The sequence below is a fragment of the Drosophila busckii genome, chromosome X (assembly GCF_011750605.1).
Source record: "Drosophila busckii strain San Diego stock center, stock number 13000-0081.31 chromosome X, ASM1175060v1, whole genome shotgun sequence".
Lineage (NCBI taxonomy): Eukaryota > Metazoa > Arthropoda > Insecta > Diptera > Drosophilidae > Drosophila > Drosophila busckii.
In genome coordinates this window covers 20379620-20400590 of record NC_046608.1, presented here as the reverse complement: position 1 = coordinate 20400590, position 20971 = coordinate 20379620, and the positions used below count along the sequence as shown (strand labels likewise).

The 20971-nt window shown below is 36.3% G+C and overlaps 1 protein-coding gene across 2 annotated transcripts; it reads left to right on the top strand.

The window, feature by feature from the left end:
• Positions 1 to 17264: 17264 nt before the first annotated feature.
• On the top strand, positions 17265 to 18606 carry LOC108606687 (ketimine reductase mu-crystallin). 2 transcript variants are annotated; one of them, XM_017997040.2, is made up of 3 exons: positions 17272 to 18205; positions 18259 to 18456; positions 18515 to 18606. In XM_017997040.2, exons 1-3 carry the CDS (start codon positions 17464 to 17466, stop codon positions 18583 to 18585), a joined length of 1011 nt encoding a protein of 336 aa, XP_017852529.1. In that variant the 5' UTR covers positions 17272 to 17463; the 3' UTR covers positions 18586 to 18606. The 2 variants fall into 2 exon arrangements, with proteins under 2 accessions (XP_017852528.1, XP_017852529.1); XM_017997039.1 differs by having other exon boundaries at positions 17265 to 18205; positions 18259 to 18606.
• The last annotated feature ends 2365 nt before the right edge of the window (positions 18607 to 20971 follow it).

The window sequence follows — 20971 nt, the reverse complement described above, 5'->3', positions numbered from 1 at the left end:
AAAAAAATAATTTTTTTTTCTGCTTTATTATTTTTTCTGCATTTTATTTACATTTATTTTCAGCTACAAACCATTTTATATTATTTTTTTTAATTAAGTTCGAACTTTATTGTGTTTCAATTTAATTTGCTTTAATAAGAAATATTTAAATATTGTTGTATTTATTTTATTTTAGCACTTAATAATTATATATTAAATAATTATTATATTTTTGTGCTATATTATTTATTTTTACATTTTCATTAGATTTCTTGCCAGTTTGAAACCAAATAAATAATTTTGTTTATATAAATTCGAGCCTTATCTGTCTTCAATTTACTTTGCTTGAACAATAAATATTTAAATAAATATTTTTTCAAGCTACATTATTTTCTGTAGCAATCTATTGTAACTACTTGTCTCAGCTGGCGGCTTGTAATACAATAAACAACAACAATAAGCGTCATAAATTTTCCAACATTTTTTTTAACTACAACCAAGTCCGAAAATTACATTTTCAATGACTTTGTAGCACTTAGCTTAACATTTTTTTTTTTTTTGCAACTAATGTTGTGCATCATTTGGCGCAACGGAAACAATTTGCAGCAGCAGCAGCAGTGGCAGCCACAAAGAGAAAAAAGCAGCAACTAAAGCAGATCGAAGCGGCGAACAATTGTCAACAATAAACAAATTTATAATGAGCGATCGCCCTTGAAATAGACGCGCAGCCAACAATTGAATGACAAAACAGACAAAGTAAACCTTGAAAGGCATATATATATATATATATATATATATACAATATATATATGTGGATCGAAAATTTGTAGTCAGCGCAATGTGCAAAAGCCTAAAAGTAACGAAGCAGCTCAAAGTAATGATAATAAATAAACAAAAATCACAAACAGCAACAACAAAAGCAACAACAGCAACAACAACAACAACAACAACAAATGGCAGCTATATGAACAGCTCTATTATGCAGGGAATGCCGGCAGATATCAAAAGGTAGCCAAAGTGACTTGGCAGCTAAATGTTGGCAGATCGCAGCAGGCCAAGTGTTGCTGCTGTTGCTGTTGCTGTTGCTGCTGCTGCTGGTGATTAAACAACAACAGCAACTGTAATTTGAAGTGAAGCAGCGAGAGGGGCGCGAGGGGGGGTGGCGCGGTTACAACTCGTTGCTGTAAAAATTACAAACGCTATTCAAGCTGAAAAGTTTTATTTGCTATTTGCTAGAGATGTTGCTGCTGTGCATGTTGCTGTTGCTGTTGCAGCTTGTGGCTTTTTTGGCGTCTAATGAATGAATGAATAAGTGTCTGAATGAATGAAGCTGCATTGATGCTGCTGCTGCTGCTGCTGCTGTGAACGGAACCCGTAAATCAATTGCTGCCAAAACTACGTCAGCAACATCAGCAGCAGCAGCAACAGCAACAGCTACATGAGGCGCGATAAAGTTTTGATTCATTGATTAATCCATGCTGAGGTTCGCAATTAATTGAATGGCAAATATTCAAGTGAGCTGCCACACGCATCTGTTGCAACATGCAACAGCAACAGCAACAACAACAGCAACTGCAACTTAGGGAAATTGCAAAACATTTGGCCAGTCGCAGTTCGATATCCGGTTAAGTTCGAGTTTTGTTGTTCAACAACTTATTAAATCACATTTCGTGCCTTGCATGCGAACTACAAAACGCGCCACGCAGCAGCAGCAGCAGCAGCAGCAGCAGCAACAAATCGACAGCAACAACAAAAAACTGCATAATGAATTATGATATAGAGTTGGTCAAGTCAACTGCAATGGCCTGTTCAGCACACTCAGAAATATGTATAAACGAAAAAGTAATAAAAACAATTAACTAAAGGAAATGCTAATAACTTTAGACTTTAAGCCAACTGGCGCAGCAATTGGCAGCAGCAGCAGCTACACATTTTTATGTGTCCAATAATAATTAATAAGAATATAAGCAAAGTCAGGCAAACTGCTTAAGTAATAAATACTTCAAAAAATTTATACATAATATTTAAGCAAAGTAAACATTAATAATCGATAACTAAATTTATATTACTATCGAGGCTTTTTCAACTCGAAGTTATAACTAATTAATGCAATTGAAAATTATTTAGCTTTAGTCTGTTTAAACAAAGTAAAGTCAAATATATAAATAAAAATAAATTTATTATTAATAATCGATAGCTAAATTTCTATTGCTATCAAGCTAGTTGCAGCAAAGTAAGCATTAATAATCGATAACTGAATTTCTATTGCTAACTAATTAATTCAATTGAAAATCATTTAGCTTTAGTCTTACAATCAGTCAAATATATAAATAAAAATAAATTTATTATTAATAATCCATAGCTTAATTTCTATTGCTATCAAGCTAGTTGCAGCTTTTGGGCTTACCACTAATTAAATCAATTGAAATTCACTTAAATTTAGTCTCTTTGCTTTACTTCTTGGTAAGCAAATAAATTAAGCAGCCTTGAGCTCTTTGAACTTGTTAAAAATTTGCTGTTGATTTCACCTTGAAAATTTCTTTCTTTCTTTGTATTTTTATCTAGCTGCTTTCTTTTCATTCACACACTTTGTGTGAATTGGCCATTGTTTAACTTTTCGCACACAACAACAACAACAATAAAAAAAAAGCCAAAAGGTTGCCTCAAGGTCTTTTGTGTAGACGCCACACGCTAGTGCCAAAGCATTAAATACAATTGCTGCTCAGTTAGTTTTAGTTAATTTGGGCTTAGCCTAGCGAAAGTTCTAGCCCATTTGCTATGCAACAATTCAAGCGTGGCATGCCACACTGATTGCCACAACTGTCAGCTAATCGACACGCCTGCAATTGCCGCCCCTTTGGGATTTTTCTTGTTATTTGCGCTTTGCATTTTTTGCATTTCGCATGTCTCGCATTAATTTCGTTTCATTTGCCAACATGTTGCGTATTGTCAACAATTTAACGTTGCACACACACGCATGCCACATGCAACAGCCAATTTTGTTGCATTTGCATTTGCATTTGTCATTTGGGCAGCATACGCGTTAATTAAAGCATTTGCACTAGCAATCAAATCAAATTAAATCGAATCGAATCGAATCAAAGCTGCGTCTACTATATGATTTACACTTGCGCCATCTGGCGTCGCAATTGCACAAGCGCTAAATAACAACAGCTACAAATTGCTTCAATATTGACAAATTGCGTGCATTTTATTATATAGCCCTTGCTCGAAATTTAGTTATACACTTTAAACATTTAAAAAAAAAGGCAAGAGCGCTGCATAAAGTTTTGCAAGTGTATCAAAAAGTTGGCTGCGCTCAGCTTTAATGCGTGCTTGTTCTCGTTAAATTTATGCCCCAATCGAATTGTTATTAATGTTGCAATATTTTCAACACTGCACTTGACGTTTCATTTCATTTATTAATATTATTAATTTTGTGCAATTTTTTATATAATTTCTTAGCTTAGCAGCTGCATTGCTTTTTATTAATTGCTTGTGTTTTTTAGCTTAAGCAAATTGCAAAGTTTATTTGTTTTGTTTATTGAACTTGCAGCTCGTTGCAGCTGTAAAAATAGTTTGTGGCTTATTCCCAAATTTGATAGCGTGCAATTTGCTGTCAATATAAAACTTCAATTAATTAATTAAGCGCCCATAAACGTCAAACTTGGCGCAAAAGATAATCAGACATAAGCCTGACTGCCTCTCGCTCTCTCTCTCTCTATCTCTATCTCTATCTCTAGCTCTATCTCTAGCTCTAGCTCTTCAGCTTTTGCTTTTTTTTTTTGGCAGGCGTAATTGAAATGCCGACAAGCTCAACACGAAAATGAATTTAATGCCATTTTTTTGGAGCTGCTTATGAACATCATGATAAGCTCTCAATAAACTTGGGATGATGATGACGTTGCGCGTGCTCCAGCGCCATTTGAGCTTAAGCTCTTTTTTTGCGGGGAGGGGGGGGAGGGACTGTGCAAATTTGTTAACAACGCTTCCGGCCAGGCTAACAACAAAAGAGCTCGAGCTTAAGCTGCAGCCTGGCCTGGCCACCTGCCAACAACAATAATAATAACAATTGCCTTTTTTGATAGATTTTGTTTATTTTTTTTTTTTTTTTTCATAACGTCGACATTCACTTTGGCTTCTTGTTCAATGCCAAAGCTACAACAACAAAAGCAATAGAAAAACGCGTCATAATTTCCGCAACGCTTTTCACAGTTATAAATGGAGTAGGCGCTGCTGCTGCTGTTTGCAATTGGTGAAAGATGAGTTGGCACTTTTGAGTTTTTTGAAGTTTCGAGTTGTAAATTTACATTTCGTATGTGCTGGCAACTCTCTAATAAATGCAAAACAGGGTTGCCTACGAGTCGCGTTGTGTACTTGAGATTGGCAATTAAAATGCGCCCGGAAGCCGTGCCCAAATGTCCAAAAGCTTGTTTACCGTTACTAGAGCGACAATAGACAGACAGACAGAGAGACGGACAGACGGACAGACAGACGAGAACCCATAATTATGGCTAATAAATATTGGCTGCCAAAAGTGCAATAAAAACAACAAGAGCAACGAGTTGAGTTGAGTTTGCTGCAACTGTAACAACAACTGAGTGGGCAGTGGCGTAGTGTGAGGGGTGTGTGCGGTGGGGGGGGTTACAAGTGACTGCGCTGTCTGCTCTATTGGTCATATATCATGCTATGGGTAATTGCAGTCGTTTGTGCTACAACGCTCAGCCCACTTGGCTACGCATGCACACCCCACTGTGCACAGTGGGGCAACTTGCTTAGCAATTTGTATACAAGTTATGAAATTAGTCTGCAAACATTATTGTTATTGTATTTATTTATTTATTGTTGCACCACTTATTAATTTTGCACCACTGTGCGCACATTTAGTGCATAAAATAAAAGTTTAGCTGCATTTGCTATGCGTTTTTCAACATATTAATATTAAATTTAATATTTTTTTGTATCATTTTGCACCACTGTGCGCACAGTAAATGCATAAAATAGTAACATAAATGCATTTGCTATGAGTTTTTAACGAGTTTTTAACGTAATAATATTAAATTTAATATATGTTATATTTTTTTGTCTTATTTTGCACCACTGTGCGCACATTAAATAAACATTGGCTGCATGGCCAACTATTGATTACACACATTGGCCAGCACATCTGTATTAGCCATGACTGCAGACTGTGAGGGGGGAGGGGGGCGTGGTCCGAACAACAATTTGCGACAATGTTTTAGCCAATTAAGTATTATACATAGTTATCAGTCCGTTATAAATGCAACAACAACAAACTGAACAGCAGCAGGCCAAGTGCAATTAGAACGCTTAACACCCAAAGCAACGCCAGAGAGGCAGAGCGCGCTGTGGGCTGTGGGCTGGGGGGGGCGTGGCCGGCAATTTGATCGCATTGCAAACTGTTGCGTAATAAATTTTAATAATCTTTTTTGTGCTGTACGTTTTTTTGTACAGACATGTCAATGCATGTTAAGACATGTCTGTGCACGAGAATGTAAAATTGAAATTGAAATTGAATTTAATTAAAGTTGATTATAATGACAAAATGATTAATTAAAGCCAATTTGAAATGTTGAGACGCCCACTTGGGCGAACAAAAAGGCCTAGATTGCAAGCATACGTGTGTCTATGTGTGTGTGTGTGTGTGTGTGTGTGTGTGTGTGTCGCCAAGTGTCGTTGTTAATGATTATTAGAGCTGGCGACATGTTGGCCTGGCTAAATTGTTGTTAATGCCGCGCCATAATTCAATGCAAGCGCCTCATAAACAAACAACTTTGTTAAAAACTGTTAACTAACAACAACAATGCACAGTGGGTAACAGAGTGGCAGGCACAGTGGTCTGCAGCAGGTGTTGAAGTCATAAATCTGCATAATGTTTAACTTCAAAGCGTGCAAACTGCAGTACGTTTGTATGTATGTGTGTGTGTGTGCGTGTGTGTGTGCTTATCTTGGCCCAAAATGCGTGTGCGTTGTTAACGCTAAACAGCCAAATTAAGTAACGCTTGTTTGGCATTTTAGCCTTTCACATTAGCAACAATTGTGTGTCTGTCTGGCGATTGTGCAAAAAATAAAACAACAACAATTGCCAGAATGCTCTTGGGTCTACCCCCCGCCCCCCAGCCCACGTCCTCGTAATGAAAGTAAACTATTAAAAACAAAACAACGCTCGACACTAAAAGTAGAAAGTAAAACACAATAAACAATACAAAATATGTAAGTTAAGTAAGCAGTTCAGGCTTGAATTGTTTGCACTTTCTACAAAATGAAAATGCAGCAAATTAAAATGTGCAGCTCAAATATAAAGAATATTCAATATTGAGCAGCTATTTTAAATATAAGTAATGTTCAAAAAAAAGCAACTGAACTGCTAAGCGCTTAACAAATTTTGAATTTGCTGCTATTTCAAATATAAAGTGTTGAGTAATATAAATTGGAATTTAGTCTAAATCAACCAACAAAAGGCTAATGAACTGCTAAGCATATTGCTAAGTAATATTGAAATAAAATAAAATGCATTAAAAAATTTATAAATTCAAGCTGCACTTGCTGCTATTTCAAATATAAAGTACTGCTGAGTAATATAAATTAGAATTCAGTCTTAATTAATTAATTAATAAATTGAAATGCATTAAAATATTTATAAATTAAAGCTGCATCTGCTGCTATTTCAAATATAAAGTACTCCTGAGTAATATAAATTAGAATTTAGTTAAAATTAATCAACAATAGTAAATAAACGGCTAAGCGCATAACAAAGTAATATTGAAATTAAATAAATTCATTTATTCATTATAAATTCAAGCTGCCAAAATCATTTAAATATTTTATGTTGCAGCGCTATTAATTATTAATTTCAATGTACACATGACGTATGCGTTATATTTGTGCTAAGCAAAGCAGCAAACAAACTCAATGCGCTTTGTATTTCCCTAGACAGACAAACAGATTGTTGTTGTTTTATAATTTGTGTGTTGTTGTTGTTGTTGTTGCTTTTGTTGTTCGCTTGTCAAGTAGCCCAAGTCATGATTCCAAGTGTCGTGTTATTTCATTTGCAACTGACAGTTTATATCTGAATAGTTGGAAAATGCAATACAAACAAAACGTTGTCAATTCTATAGCGGGGGCAGGGGGGGTTAGATTTTTAAGCAGCTTAATTGTTACAATTCTAAGCTCTTTTTAGATTGATTGCAAATTATTGCAAATTGTTAGCGTAACTGGAGCTCAATTTACGCGCTTCCTGTGCCAATCAATTTCGCTTCGAGTAGCGCAAAAATTCCGCAACAAATTACATTCTGTGGTTGCAGCCGCCACATGCCCCACATGCTGCCCCACAAATGCGTCGCGTAGTTTTGCCCATTGACACGCTTCTTGGCCAAAACCAGACGCGTCGCGAGCGCTTTTATGGCAATGCTCAACATTTTGTTAAGCGCTTTTATAGCCACAACACAAGTGCGCGCGTTCGCTTTAAAGTGCGCACAAATCATAATTAAATATCTAAGCAGCGCCATGTTAATAAACTGTAATCTATATAGTTGGATAACTGTTGTGCTGTGGCTTCTGATTTTTTCATAAATTGCGTTGCAATTGCAATTTTAATAACAATTTCGTTTGTCTAACTAAATTTTGTTTCATTGCCACTTAAATTTCTTTGTTTATTATCAAATAATTATAAATAATTTCAAACATAAGCACCAGGATTTTTACGCTGGTATTTTTAGTCTAGTATTTTTATTGCATCCTTTAAATGAGTGCAGCAATTTTTATTGTCTAACAATTTTTTTTTGTTTTTGCAATTTCAATAAACAATTTCCTTGTTTTGTGGCTGAAATTAAATATTGTTAACATAATTGTAATCTCAAATTGTTTTTTCAGAGCCCACTAGCAAAATTTAAGCCACGCCCACACACAAAACGCCCAGCACAGCGTTACAAATGCGCAGCTAAATTTCGCAAAAAATTATAAGAAAGAAGGTGAAAGACAAACTGGAGGAATAATGGGGAGTGGGGGAAAGTTGAAAAGAGTTTGGCATAATTTTTGTTAATTTAGCATGAGAAATGCAAATCACAGTTGCATAAGTAAACAAATTTTAGTTAATGCGGCATATGCTGCGTATACGTATTAAATATATACACACAAATACACACACAAATAAAATAAATATGCTTAAAATTATTAATATACAGCACATATATTAACTTTAGCTGCTTAGTGAAAAGCAAATTAAATAAATTTACACACACTTTGAATCGTAAAATTAAATATTGATATTTTAACTAAGAAAAGAGAGTTAAGTTTTTGCTGCACATTTGTTAACAATTGAGTTTTAATTGAAATTGCATTCTCAACAAAAGCGAAATCATTAGTTACTGAATCTTTCGTCTGTCAATTGGCTGCTGCTCTCATTGGCGAAAGGGTCGCTGATCTTGGGCGACATTATGCTATTCACATATATCATGCGCTATAAGTCGCGTTCGGACTACAAATTACAGCGTCACGCCTATGAAAATTTGCATAAATATTGAGCAATGCGCAAGCAACAGCAACAAATGTATGAAGAGGGGGGAGAGTGGGGGAGCTACTTGTGCACAGATTTATTTGCATATGCTGGCAACTGCTTGTGCAGCTAACTTGGCTTACAGTGTCAAAAGCTGCAACAAAACTTTTTAGTTTAAAATAATTATAATAATAATTAATATAATATATATAATATATAATTAATATAATATATAATTATTATAATAAATTTAGCATAGATTTGTTAGAATACAAATAAAAATAAAATCTACAAGCATTCAGCTTTTAATATTTTATGCATAGTAAAAAAATCATTGTTAATGCCAAATTATTAACAAAATTATAATATTAATGTTGATGGCCTTATTAGTTTAAAATTGATAACGATAAACATAAAAAATGCTTAGAGTTTTATGCAAAAGTTTCTAAAAAAAAACGCTAACAAAAACTGCTGCTAGTTTGTTTCTTAAGTCTTTTGTTATTGGCGCCATTAAGTTGCGCAAAAAAAATGCCCAAAAGCCCAAACTCTTACTTTTTAATTTGTTAACTCGTGCAACAGCAACAACAGAAACAACAACAACAACTATAGCAATTATTATGAACAACAACAAGCAACAGAAATATTTCTAGCCTGCAGTTAATTGTTTGCTAACAAACAGCAATAAAAAAAAAGTTAAAAAATTTGTATGTGGCTTGCAGCAAAAAGGTGCAACAACGAGTAGAATGGAGCGCTAAATAAATTGTTAACAAAGAATTCAATGCAGTGAAAGCAGCTAAAGCAAATAGTTACTCGATATTTTGATATGGAGTGAGATAAGTGTGCAAGTCGCCTAAACAAAGGCAAACGGTGCCAAGGTTGGCGTCATAATTAGATCAACAGTCATAATTTTCATTGTGGTAATTGTTGTTGTTGTACAACAAAACAACAAACAACATACAAAAAATAACAGAGCGAAAAAAAAAGTAAAAACAAATTCAGTTTAATTTAAGCGCATTTCATTTTGTCAAGTCGCGCGCTTTGTCTTTTTTTTATTGCTAGGCAATTGTTGTTGTTGTTTCTTATAAACAAACACTAACAATAGCGCACGTTTTTTTTTTTTTTTGTAACTTTGTAGGGCTTTAGCTTCGCTTCTAGCCGCCGCCAATTCGTAACCAATTTAAATGTCATTGCGCCATTTTTTGTTGTGCTTCGATTTCGATTTGAAATTCGATTTCATTTGCTTTCCCGCAATTTAATTTCAAATTGTTTGAACAAATGCAAACTTAAAATTAAGCACAAACAAAAAACAAAACAAATCTTATCGCCCAGTTCAGAGTTCAAAGCAGCAAATTCGCCAAGGCGTCAGCTGGCCACTCACTCAACAAAGCGCTCGATGCAACGAGATAACAAAATCAACAACAATCGAAAGTGAAAGCCAGTCAAAGGTTCTCGCTGAACAACTGAACAACAAACAAAGCTACAAGTGAAGCTTGAGGCAGTGGGCAACTCCTCTAAGACTAAGACGTGGCTAAGTTGCGGCTAGTTAAGTTTGCTAGTGCAGGTGGTGGGGTTAACTTAACTAAATCGAAATATATAAAGCAATTCGTAGTTCACAACAGCTATATCTGCTATATCATTTAACATAAGACTGCAAATATTTGTGTCGTGCTGCTTGCAGCATCAACAAGCTGCTTAACTTGGCCCAGTGGCCAGTGGCCAAAGCAAATAGAGCGTAACTATGGCTTGACCAACTGTGTGCGCAATTCTTTTATATTTATTTTGTTATTTGTTCAACAAGCTGCGACTGCATCCAACTGTAAATGATCGTCGAGGGAATTCTTAGACTGCCTGTGGTGCGATTTGTCACTTTATATATATATATATATATGCATGTCTATATAGTTGCGAGTCAGGCATATGTTGCGCTATTTGGAGCAAGGTCTTGACATTGTACCTTGTAGCAGTGTCAAGCTCCAAGTTGCAATTGCTGCTGCTGCTGCTGCTGCTGCCGCCTGTTGTCATCGTTCAAAGTTAGATTTAAATGCTGCTGCTGTTGCTGCTGCGAATCAAAGCTAATTGTTTGTTAGTCCGATATATGTATAAAGCCACACCCAGTGGGAGTTGCTGCTGCTGTTGCTCCACTTTGCCTGAAGCTACAACAAATGTTGTTGTTGACTCATCGAAATTGCAATTGCGCAATTTGAATTTATTTTCTTAAGGTTTTATACGCACTCAACACTTTTTAGCGCCTTTTATGGCTGCAGCGCTTGTCGGCAGCTTTTGAACTTACACCCCCAGTTAGCGTCGCATCAGGTCGAGTTCCTTATATAGACTAGTCTAACTATAAAGAGCAATAGGCGTATTGCTTAGCCAGTTGCAGCTAATTTAAGCAGATGTTGTCAACTAATTAATAACAATAGCCCAAGTCTCTGTGGCAACTTATTGAAACTGCAATAATAATTGTATTGTATTTGATAAAAAAATTAAACGAATTGGAACAAATTGCTTACATTAAAGTATTTTGTTTCGTTGGCTTGTCTACACTTTGTTTATTACGTTATGCTTCGCTTATAATTGAAAGTTAATGCGCGATTCTGTGTCTTAACCATAGACTTTGGGGATTGGTCAACAGTTTAATTGTTGTATCGAATATATAAACAAAATCTAATGTAACGTTTTGAAATGCTTAAACTCAATAAAAAAGCAGCTTAATATTACGTATACGATGAGTAAAACGCTTGTATCAATTTCTTCGTTTTTTTTCTAGTCTAATCTAATGCACTATGCTCAAAATAACGTTTCGAAGTTTAAGTTTAAGCTGATCAATATTACGTATACGTCAAGTAAAACGCTTTTTTTTCTATTCTAACAAAATCTAATGCACAACGCATTGAAATGCTTTAACAAGTTTATGCATTTTAAGTAAAAAGCTTTGCGCTTAAGCAGTTCAATATTACGCATACGACAAGTTGCTCGCTTGTATAAATTTCTAGCTTCTAACTCAGCATAAGTTCCAACTGAACTTGAGGCTATGCTTAGTTGCCTAATCAGCTGCCACAAGCAACTTGCCACTTGCCATTTGCAGCTGCAGCTGCGCTTGTGGCAGCTCATCAAGCTGCCACACATGTGGGCGTCTCTTAAGCTTTATGGCCTTAACGCGCTGTCTTCATAACTCAAGTGGCTGCTGCTCTGCAACTCAAATGTGTTGTGTGTGTTTCTCTAGTGTCTGCAACACTTTTGGCAAGCAACTGTCGCCAGGCAACAGCAACAATAGCAATAAACAAATACAGCTGAGCTACAAGTGTTGCCCCCAAGTCGAGCGGCGACTGCATGCGGCGCTTTGCATTGATGAAACTTTTTCTTTAAGCTTCTTCGCTATATCCGTCTCTCTCTTTCTATGCAACACAGTGTGGCAATTATGGCTGCGACTCGTGCCACGCGTCCAACAACAACAAATTATCTGCACTTTGCTGCTGCTGCTGCTGCTGCTGAACTCTTGTCGTTGTTTTTGGGCTATTCTGAGACTATTGAATGCATAGATAGATTATCAGGCCATAAGTGCATGGCTACAGTGAAGCTGCGCTAAGCTCGCCTGCACATTTATTTTGCTTATATCGTATCTTTATGCAGTTTTAGCAATATCTGCTTGGCTCACTTTAAATGGAGCAACTTTTTAAGGCTGCAGCGACATAGTTACAGTTAATATTACAGTTACAGTTGCTGTTTTTTTTGTTTTTGCTTTGCTTTTTTTTTTTGGGCAGCAGGTTCACAACGAACGTGGCATGCGCTGCACTTGAGTTTGGCTGCTACGGGGCAGCAGGCGGCAGCCACAACGTTGAGGCAACCCCACACAGCTGTGGCCATGCAACATGCAGCATGCCCCAAATAAATCCGTTTGTCCACGCAAACTAAACTAGTGGCAACGAGTCCAAATAGTTGTTGTCGCTCTCCCATTTGTTACTGTTACTGTTACTCTCTGCTGCTGTCGTGTCCCCCCTCCCCACCCAGTGCCAGTGCCAGTGTCCACGTACCAAACATTGGCCTAATGTTGTTGCACATTGTCTGCTGATCTTGTTTATTATGCAAGCCAAAGCTGCCAAACTTAAGCTAGCGACAACAAATATCGCAGCAGCAGCAGCAACAACAACAAAAGTAATCGCCAGCCAACAAATAAGCAAAAGGCAACTAAAAGTTTTGTAATTTTTGTTTTCTTATAGCCAAAGACAAAAGCTAAACTTTCCATATGACAACAAGCGCAGAACTAAACAAGTTTCTAAACATAAACACAAAATTTAATTATTAAATTACTGCTAACACAGAAAAAAAACAGTTTCTAATTAGTTAAATCAATAATAATTAGCCAAGCAGCTTGTTTTGCATTTGCTGCTGATTTATTGCGCATTATTAATTTTATTTGTTGAAATTTTGTTCAATTTTAAGCTTATTTATTGAATAAAAATGCAATTTTCTTTAACGCTTTCACAGCTATTTCATCTATCTGCATATTTATCTAACGCACTGTGCGCACCATACAAATGTCGCTTATTAAGCGAACGTACTAACTTTTAATATGCATATGATGTGCCCATAAACAATGCACAAATTTTGGCTGCCAGCGACAACAACAAAGCTCACAAAATAACAATAAAGCAAAGCAAAGTAAAATTGAAAGGCGCGCACGCGTGCCAAGTGCCTTATGACGGCTCTGCCGCTGCCGCTGTCGCTGTCGCTGTCAAGCAGCGCGCAAACGCAACGCATTGGAATTGAATGGAATGGAACAATTTGCTTGAGCGCATGCGCATGCGCATGTGTCTGTGTGTGTGTGTGTGTGCCTATTGCATTTGTAATTTACGTTTAGTTTATATAGCATTTTAGCCAAACCCAAAATGAAGGAGGAGGCGGAGGAGCAGCAGGGTAAGCTGGGGGTGGAGTAGGTGACATATGGAATTGGGTTGGGTCAGAGTGCAACAATTATTGCTCAACTCAACTCAACTGAACAAACAAAAGCTGCAGCTGCCACACACAAAGCTTTGAGCTATGTCTAAATATTCTGATGAGTTGACTTTAGTTGCAAACCAACAACAGTTATTCCATTTACTTTATTAATAAAGCAATCTTAATTACATATACCATGCTGAGAGCAATTGCTCAATGATAAAACAAAATATTTTTAATTACGCGCACAGGAACTTTTATATTTCCGCTAAGCAAACGCCCTTCGTTTATACGCTACATTGCCATGAAATAAAAATTTCCTACAATTAGCAGAAGGTCGGAAAATCAAGGGTTCTAAGTCGTGCGGGGCGGGGCGGAGCCCATTGATGGTCAAGCTCTGGCTTTAGCTTTAGCTTTGTTTGCCTTGATTGTTGCGGTTCAGTGCAACTGGCTCGGAAGTCTTTTGCACTGCCCGCTGCTCAACGTTGCAGAAAAACAAAAACAAACAGAAAACTGATAAAGATCTCACTCTACGGCTCTAACTCTGGCCGTACACTGACCTCCAAAAAAACCCAAAAATTCTAAATAAAATGTGCATACAAATTAATAAATTTGCGAAATGAACTTACCCCGAGTATCGATTGTCTTCTTCTTTTAGATTGCGATCCGCCCCCGTCTTTAAGAACAGGTTAACAATATTCTTATTGCGACTTGTGTCAAATATTTGTGAGCAGCAACAACCAAAAAAAATAAAACAAACACTTAAGCAGGCGCACACACAGCACTTAAGGAATAAACAAATTGCTTGCCAGTATTTTTTTTCCTAAATAAAAATTAATGCACTGTCAAAAAATTTTCAAAAAAAAAAAAAGGTGTAAGGCATATGAAAAGATTTGTTTGCGCTGCTTAAAGTTAAATCAATTAAGCACACTTAACACTGGATCAATAATAAATCGTTGTGTTTGTCGCTAAACAACAATTAATGAATTAACAAACTCACTCACACGTGCACACGCACACGCACACACACACTCTGAACACTCTCGATTAGCTTAGTTTTGTGTTCCTTTGCACATTTACAGTTAACAGTTTACAGTTTGTTCTTTGCTGGGCACTTTACAGTTTGTTCTTGCTTGCACTTTGCTTATCTCGCTGCGCACTGAGAGCGAAGAGAAGAAGAGTTTGAAACGCTTGGTACGTGCGCTGACAACCGCTTTGGCCGACTGCACAACCTCGACTGGCCGACTGGGCGCTGCTGATAAAAATAAAACGAACCACAGCCAAAGCTGCAGAGCTCAGCTTACGAGCTTCGCGAGCAGCGCGGCTTACGTTCGTGTCGTTACGATTGGTTCGTGTGCTCGCTGCGGCTAAGGCTGCGACTGCGCTGCTGAGATCTGTGAAAGGTTCTGCTCTGCCTTTGTCGCTCTGTCGTCGCGCTGCCACCCGCGCTCTAACTGTAAACTGCAAAAACACATGCCCAGGCGCTTGAAGTGTGCCTTTGGCTGTTTGTAATGATTTATAATGCAAACGCTTTGTATTTACTTAATGAATATAACAAATGCCGTGTTTTTATGCAAACTGCAACAGACGATTTCCTTTTAGGCTATACACATATAATTGCATTAACTGTTTGATAAACAGTCAAGCACATGTCACATGCTAATTGAGCCAACAATCATTTGTGTTTTGCTAATGCGTTTTACGTTTGCGGAATGAGATCAGTTTTTCGAGATAAGCCAGGGTGTGGCATAGACTAACGGCACAATTAAAACACCGTAATAAATGCTATAACTATGTATAACTGTATACACATGCATAATTATGAATGTCAGTACACTACGCGAAATTGAAAAACTAAAACTAAAAGAAGTACTAAATACCAAGTTGGTATATACAAATGGTAGAGTAATTGATCGATATTAATTATATCGACATGCGCAATAAGAGCGAAAATTTAAATATATTAAAAATTATGAAAGCGTAATTTGTGCACATTTTGAGTTTGTTAATTTTTTTGAGCGTGTAATTTGTTTGCATTTGTTTTGTTACACATTCTCCAAGGACAAACCACATTTTAGTGAGCGCCGTCGATGATGATGATGATGATGACGTTGACGCCGCCGGCTAACGGGCCAGAGGCAGGTCCAAGCCAGGCCTGGGCCTGGTCAGACCGTAGCCAAGATTGATCTACAAAAGTGCGCTTATGTTTGTATGTATGTGTGTTCGCATGCGCGCTGCAAACTTTCCTTTTTGTTTAACACATACATACATACTTATGCATGTGTGTGTGTGTGTGTGTATTTGTATTTGCACAAAGTGTGCGGGCGCAACAACAACAACAACAAAAGCTAAAGTAAGGCAATGCCAATGAGGGCAGCACATTATAAAAAGGTGTGGCAATGTTGGCTACGTTCTGCTGCCACACACACACACACACACACATACACGCTACGCCAACATAAGCTTTTAAACTTACAGTTACAGTTACAAATTCGCTTAAAAGCCAGGCCTGAATGCAGCAAACAAAATTGGCATAAATAAAAAAAATATTTTTGTGTATGTGCTTTGGCTTTTCAGCAGCTCGAAACCAAAACTTGTGGGCCCCACAAGCGTCCAAAAACAACAAAACAGGCAACACACACACACACACACAATGCAACAATTTCTGACGAAGAATTGTGGCATGCAACGCGCATTGTGTTCTAAATTAATTTTTGGATTATGCTTTCATAAAAAATGTATTAAAAATGTTCAACAATAATAAGCTAGCTGCTTTTGTTTGCTGAACAATTAATTAACAAAATAATATTTAGAGTTCCAAGTTAATATCAAAGTGTAGACAACCTTATATAGCAACTTATCTAAATGTGCAATTTTGTTTTTGTTTTCTGTCAGCAAACAATTTATGCAGAGTCCACATAAGTTTTGGGTGTATGTTGCTGTTGTTAGTTTTTGGCGCTTGCCAAATCATTTAGCAATTTATTTAAAGTGTTGGCGACAATTCACTTTTCGATTTGCAATTGCAATTGGAATTGTAAACGGGGCAGCGTTTGCGCAATCAATTTGGAATTATGACTTGCCACAGGCAGCAAGGTCAGTGCAGAGTGTGTGGCAAGCTGTATTAGCACTCCTGTGGCAGCAACAGGTAGAGGCAAGGAGTTTGTGTGCCGCTGACTCAGCAGCCCATGTTTTGACTTTGATTTGTCGCTACGGTCGGCATAGCTGCCACAAATAAATCAAAGCTATGCCACACACACACACACATGTAACATATTATTTCCCAAGGCCACAATGGGAAGCTTTTGTGGGCTGTAGCATGTACTCCATGTACTTAGACTTGCCGCAAAAGGTCAAGTCAAGTGAAATTGCGCAGCGAGACATACAAATGTGAGAAAGCTAAGACGAAAAAAAAAAATTATGTCAAAATCTGAATTCACGCTCAGCTGGGAAATTGTTGAAAACAATAGCTGCGGCATAAATTAAATTTCCTATCAGCTGTTGTTGGTGGTGGCACAAACTTTTCACTTTCGCATCTCAGGGCTAGGCTTACATTAAAATGAAGATGAAGTTGTCAACTGGAAGCCAACACGCCAAGAATTATCTATACATATACATATAGTAATTTCCCTTTTTGCGGTAGCGTTTGCGGTTGCAGTTGCATGCCCAATGAGGAAAAGCAGCGAAAGAGTTGAATACATTTTGCAGTTTTCTTTCAACGACAGTGAAAAGAGAATTCTTAAAGCAATAAATAATATAAAACTTTGAAACTCACTCGTATATATGCGTATTTCCAGCCACATCTGCTTAAATGCTCATACAGCGCTAACATTTTGAACCGTTGAAATTTGAATTTGAATTTGAAAGCTTGCGCTCATTAATCGATAAGCCGTTCGAGCACTGTAATGTTAAAAATAACATTGCTATGTTAGTATTGAGAACGACTGTTAATCGAAATTAAGCGAAGATAAGCAATTTAAACTTACGATCAGCTGTGCTTATAGTATATCTTTGAATTAAATTACAGCTCAGCCAAAATGGAACCAGTCTATTATAATGCGGATGCAGTGCGTCGTGTGCTCAGCTGGCCGTTGGTCAATGATGCAGTGGAGCAGGCACTCAAAGCAGTAATCAATGTAAAGCAGCCAAATGAAGCTGGCGCCTATGTAGATCAACCCGCACGCATTGTGACAAAAGCAGATCCGTCCAAGCTGCTGCTTGCCATGCCCGCCTTTGTGGGCAACTATAAGCTGAGCGGTGAAGCCAGCTCAACCAACAGCTTGGCCTGCAAGCTGGTGACGTCATTTAGCAGCAATCAGCAGCGCAAGCCACCGCTGCCCAGCGTAGCAGCACATATAATGCTCTTCGATGTGGACACAGGCGAACTGTCAGCGATTATGGCGGGCACAGACATAACCACCTGGCGCACTGTTGCAGCTTCCATCGTAGCAACCAAGTATTTGTACTTGCGTCGCTTTGCCGAGGAGCGTGCGTTGCATGTGGCAATTGTGGGCTGCGGCGTGCAGGGTCAGCTGCATGCTCGGGCCATGTGCGCAAACTTTAAAGTGCAGCAGCTGAGTCTTTACAATCGCACCACAGCGAAGGCCACACAATTGGCCAAGCAGCTAGCCGCTGAGTTTGCCCAAACGCAAATTGAAGTTTGTGCCACAGCGGCTGAGGCAGTGCAGCAGGCAGATGTCATATGTGTGGCCACCTATGCGGACGTGGCGCTCTTTGCTGCAAAGGATTTGCGTGCCAGTCGCGCTGTGCATATTAATGGCAAGTAAAGAAATTATAAAAAATTATAAATTTTAAAAACTCACAATTTACAGCTGTGGGTGCTGGCGAAGTGGCTTTTGGCGAGATTGCAGCCGATATCTATGCGGAATCCTTGGTGTACGTGGACAGCATGGAGAATGCAGCAAAGGAGCTGCAAGATCTGCCTGCGCCCATAGTCGCTGCTGTGGGTTCTGTTATACTGCAACAAAATTATCCAGCAGCCAATGCACTCACCATATTCCAATCCATGGGTAAGCACATACTCTCTCTCTCTCTCTTTCTCCTTGACTCACTCACTTACTTCCGCAGGGATGGCTTCCGAAGATGCCTGCGTCGCCGAAGCAGTTAGAAGAGCACTCCAAAAAAAAAATACACTTTGATGGTTTCCATTAGCAATTAAATAAACGTTTTCATTTTTTGTAAATTTTTTTTTGTTATCATTTTAGTGTTTCTTTTTTATTTCAATGTTGTTTTTTGTTTGATTTTTTTTTTTTAATTAATTTAATAATTCATTGTTTTACTTCTTTTTTTTCTTAATAATTTAGTATCTTCATTTGCTTGCTTTTTATACGATTTTTTAACTGCTGAACCGATATTTTTTCACATAATCAGTGTATAAATATAGTTGGGTACATATGTATCTAGATACATATGCACTCGTTGATGCCAAGAGCCCAGTTAAGTGCTGGGCGGCGGCGGGGGGGATGCGGGCTTACGCTGTGCAGTCTGAGCCCGCTCTCATGCTCTCTCCTACTCTCTTTCTCTCTCTCTCTCTGCATTATATTGATGTAGAAATTTTTAGGGAGGGCACGCCCAAGTTTTTAGTGGTTTCACTTGATTTAAATAAATTTATTTTTGTTTAGCATAACTATTAAATAATTGTTTAATATATAATATATGTATATACACAAGTAAATATGCATATATATATACGTATATACACAGTTTTCATATATATACATATATATATATAGATTACTTTTTGTTTTCATTTAAATATTATAGTTAGAATTATAATTATTATTTAATAAAATACTCAACAAATGATTTTTTTCTTAAAGAGCTTTTCATATTTCTTCTTTCTCTTCTGCAAATGAGACACCAGCTTGAAATATTGTTTATGTTTTTGTTTTTGTTCTGCATCCACTTGGTTTTGAATTATTTCTTTAATATGTATTTTGATTTTTTTTTTATAGTATTTATGGTACTATTTAAACACTTAATATGTAGCTTATTTTGTTTTATAGCAGAAACAAATTAAAATAAGAATATTACAAAAAAAAAACACAATTTTTTCAAAAAATTTTCTTGTTTATTTTGTTTTTGCTTTCTGTTTTTAAAAAAATAATAAAAGTAATAGGTTTTCTTTTTTAAATATATATATATAATTATATATGTATTGTATGTAATTTAAAATGTGCATGCATCATATATATATAAAATATATATATAATAGATTCGCTTTTGCGTTTTTCAAAATTAAATCTACACACATCGACAGGCATTTTAGCATTAAAATTACAAAAAAAAAATGTATATATATATATATAAGTATATATATTAAATAGACTAAGCAATAAAAAATAAACTTAGGTTACATATATAATTTAGGGACGTTGACAAAGACAACATTAAAAAAAATGGTTAATAAAATAAAAAAAAAAAATAAAGTTACAACTTAAAAACTGCTTGTTTAACTTTTTTAGCTTAAATTAAAGGAAAGTCAACTTAACGATATTTTTATGTTGCGTTTTCATTCATGAAATGTGTTTTTGTTTTTGTTTTTGTTGGTGTGTATTTTTTGCTGGTTTTCTTTTTTTGTTTATCGTTCTTTAGGCATAAATTAGTTATCATTACATATATTAAATATTTACAATGTTGTTTTAGCAGTTCTACGATTTTGTTTATTATGGTTTTCGCTTTTTTTTTTAACTTGTATTTTATATTTTTACTTTGCCTGCTTTTGCACTCACAATCTCTAGCTCTCGTTCTATCTCTCTCGCTGTCCGTTTGTCTCATTTGCCTGTATTGGTTTTTATGCTTTGTTTTTTTGTTTTGTTTTTTTTTTTTTGTTTTTTGCAATATTTCATATTTACTTGTTTAGCGCACTAAAACTAGTTTTCTTTTTTATTTAAATTAATTTTTTAAGTCTAAAGAAAAAAATGTTTTGTTTGCTTCAAATCTTTACCGTACGACGCTTCCGCTCTATCTCTTTCTAAAACATGTGCTCTTGCTCCCACTCACTCTAGCTAACGCTATCTTTAACTTAATGTCAGCGTTCCCTGTCTCTCTCTCTCGCAATTAGTGTTGACTTGCCCCAAACTTTATAATTGGCTTGCCACATGCTGCACGCGCTATCATTTATATATATTATTTGAAACATTTTTATCGCGTTTGCAAAATGAATTTGTTGTTTTGTTTTTTAAATATATTCCTATTAATATACCTTTGATATTAATATGTTAATACATTGTGACGCAGTAGGTTCGTTATAATTATTTGTTAAATAAAAAAAAAAAAACAAATAATTACATAATATATTATTTTATTCTTTTTTATATATATGCATATATATTATTATTAATTTTTTGTTTTAATAAAAACTATTACATTAGTTATATTTGCTTTTTGTTTTTGTTTTTTTTTTAATAAGAAGTAAGTTTTTTCTTTTGTTTTTATCTTTTGCTAGCGTTGAGTGGGTGTCTGTGTTTACATATATATATTTAAGCTGTATTTAAAAAAAAAAAATAGAACTGACTTTGCTGC

Coding starts and splice junctions, on each gene's coding strand:
- LOC108606687 (XM_017997039.1), top strand. CDS start 17,464: ATGGAACCAGTCTATTATAATGCGGATGCAGTGCGTCGTGTGCTCAGC. Junction 18,206..18,258: donor TCGCGCTGTGCATATTAATG/GCAAGTAAAGAA, acceptor CACAATTTACAG/CTGTGGGTGCTGGCGAAGTG.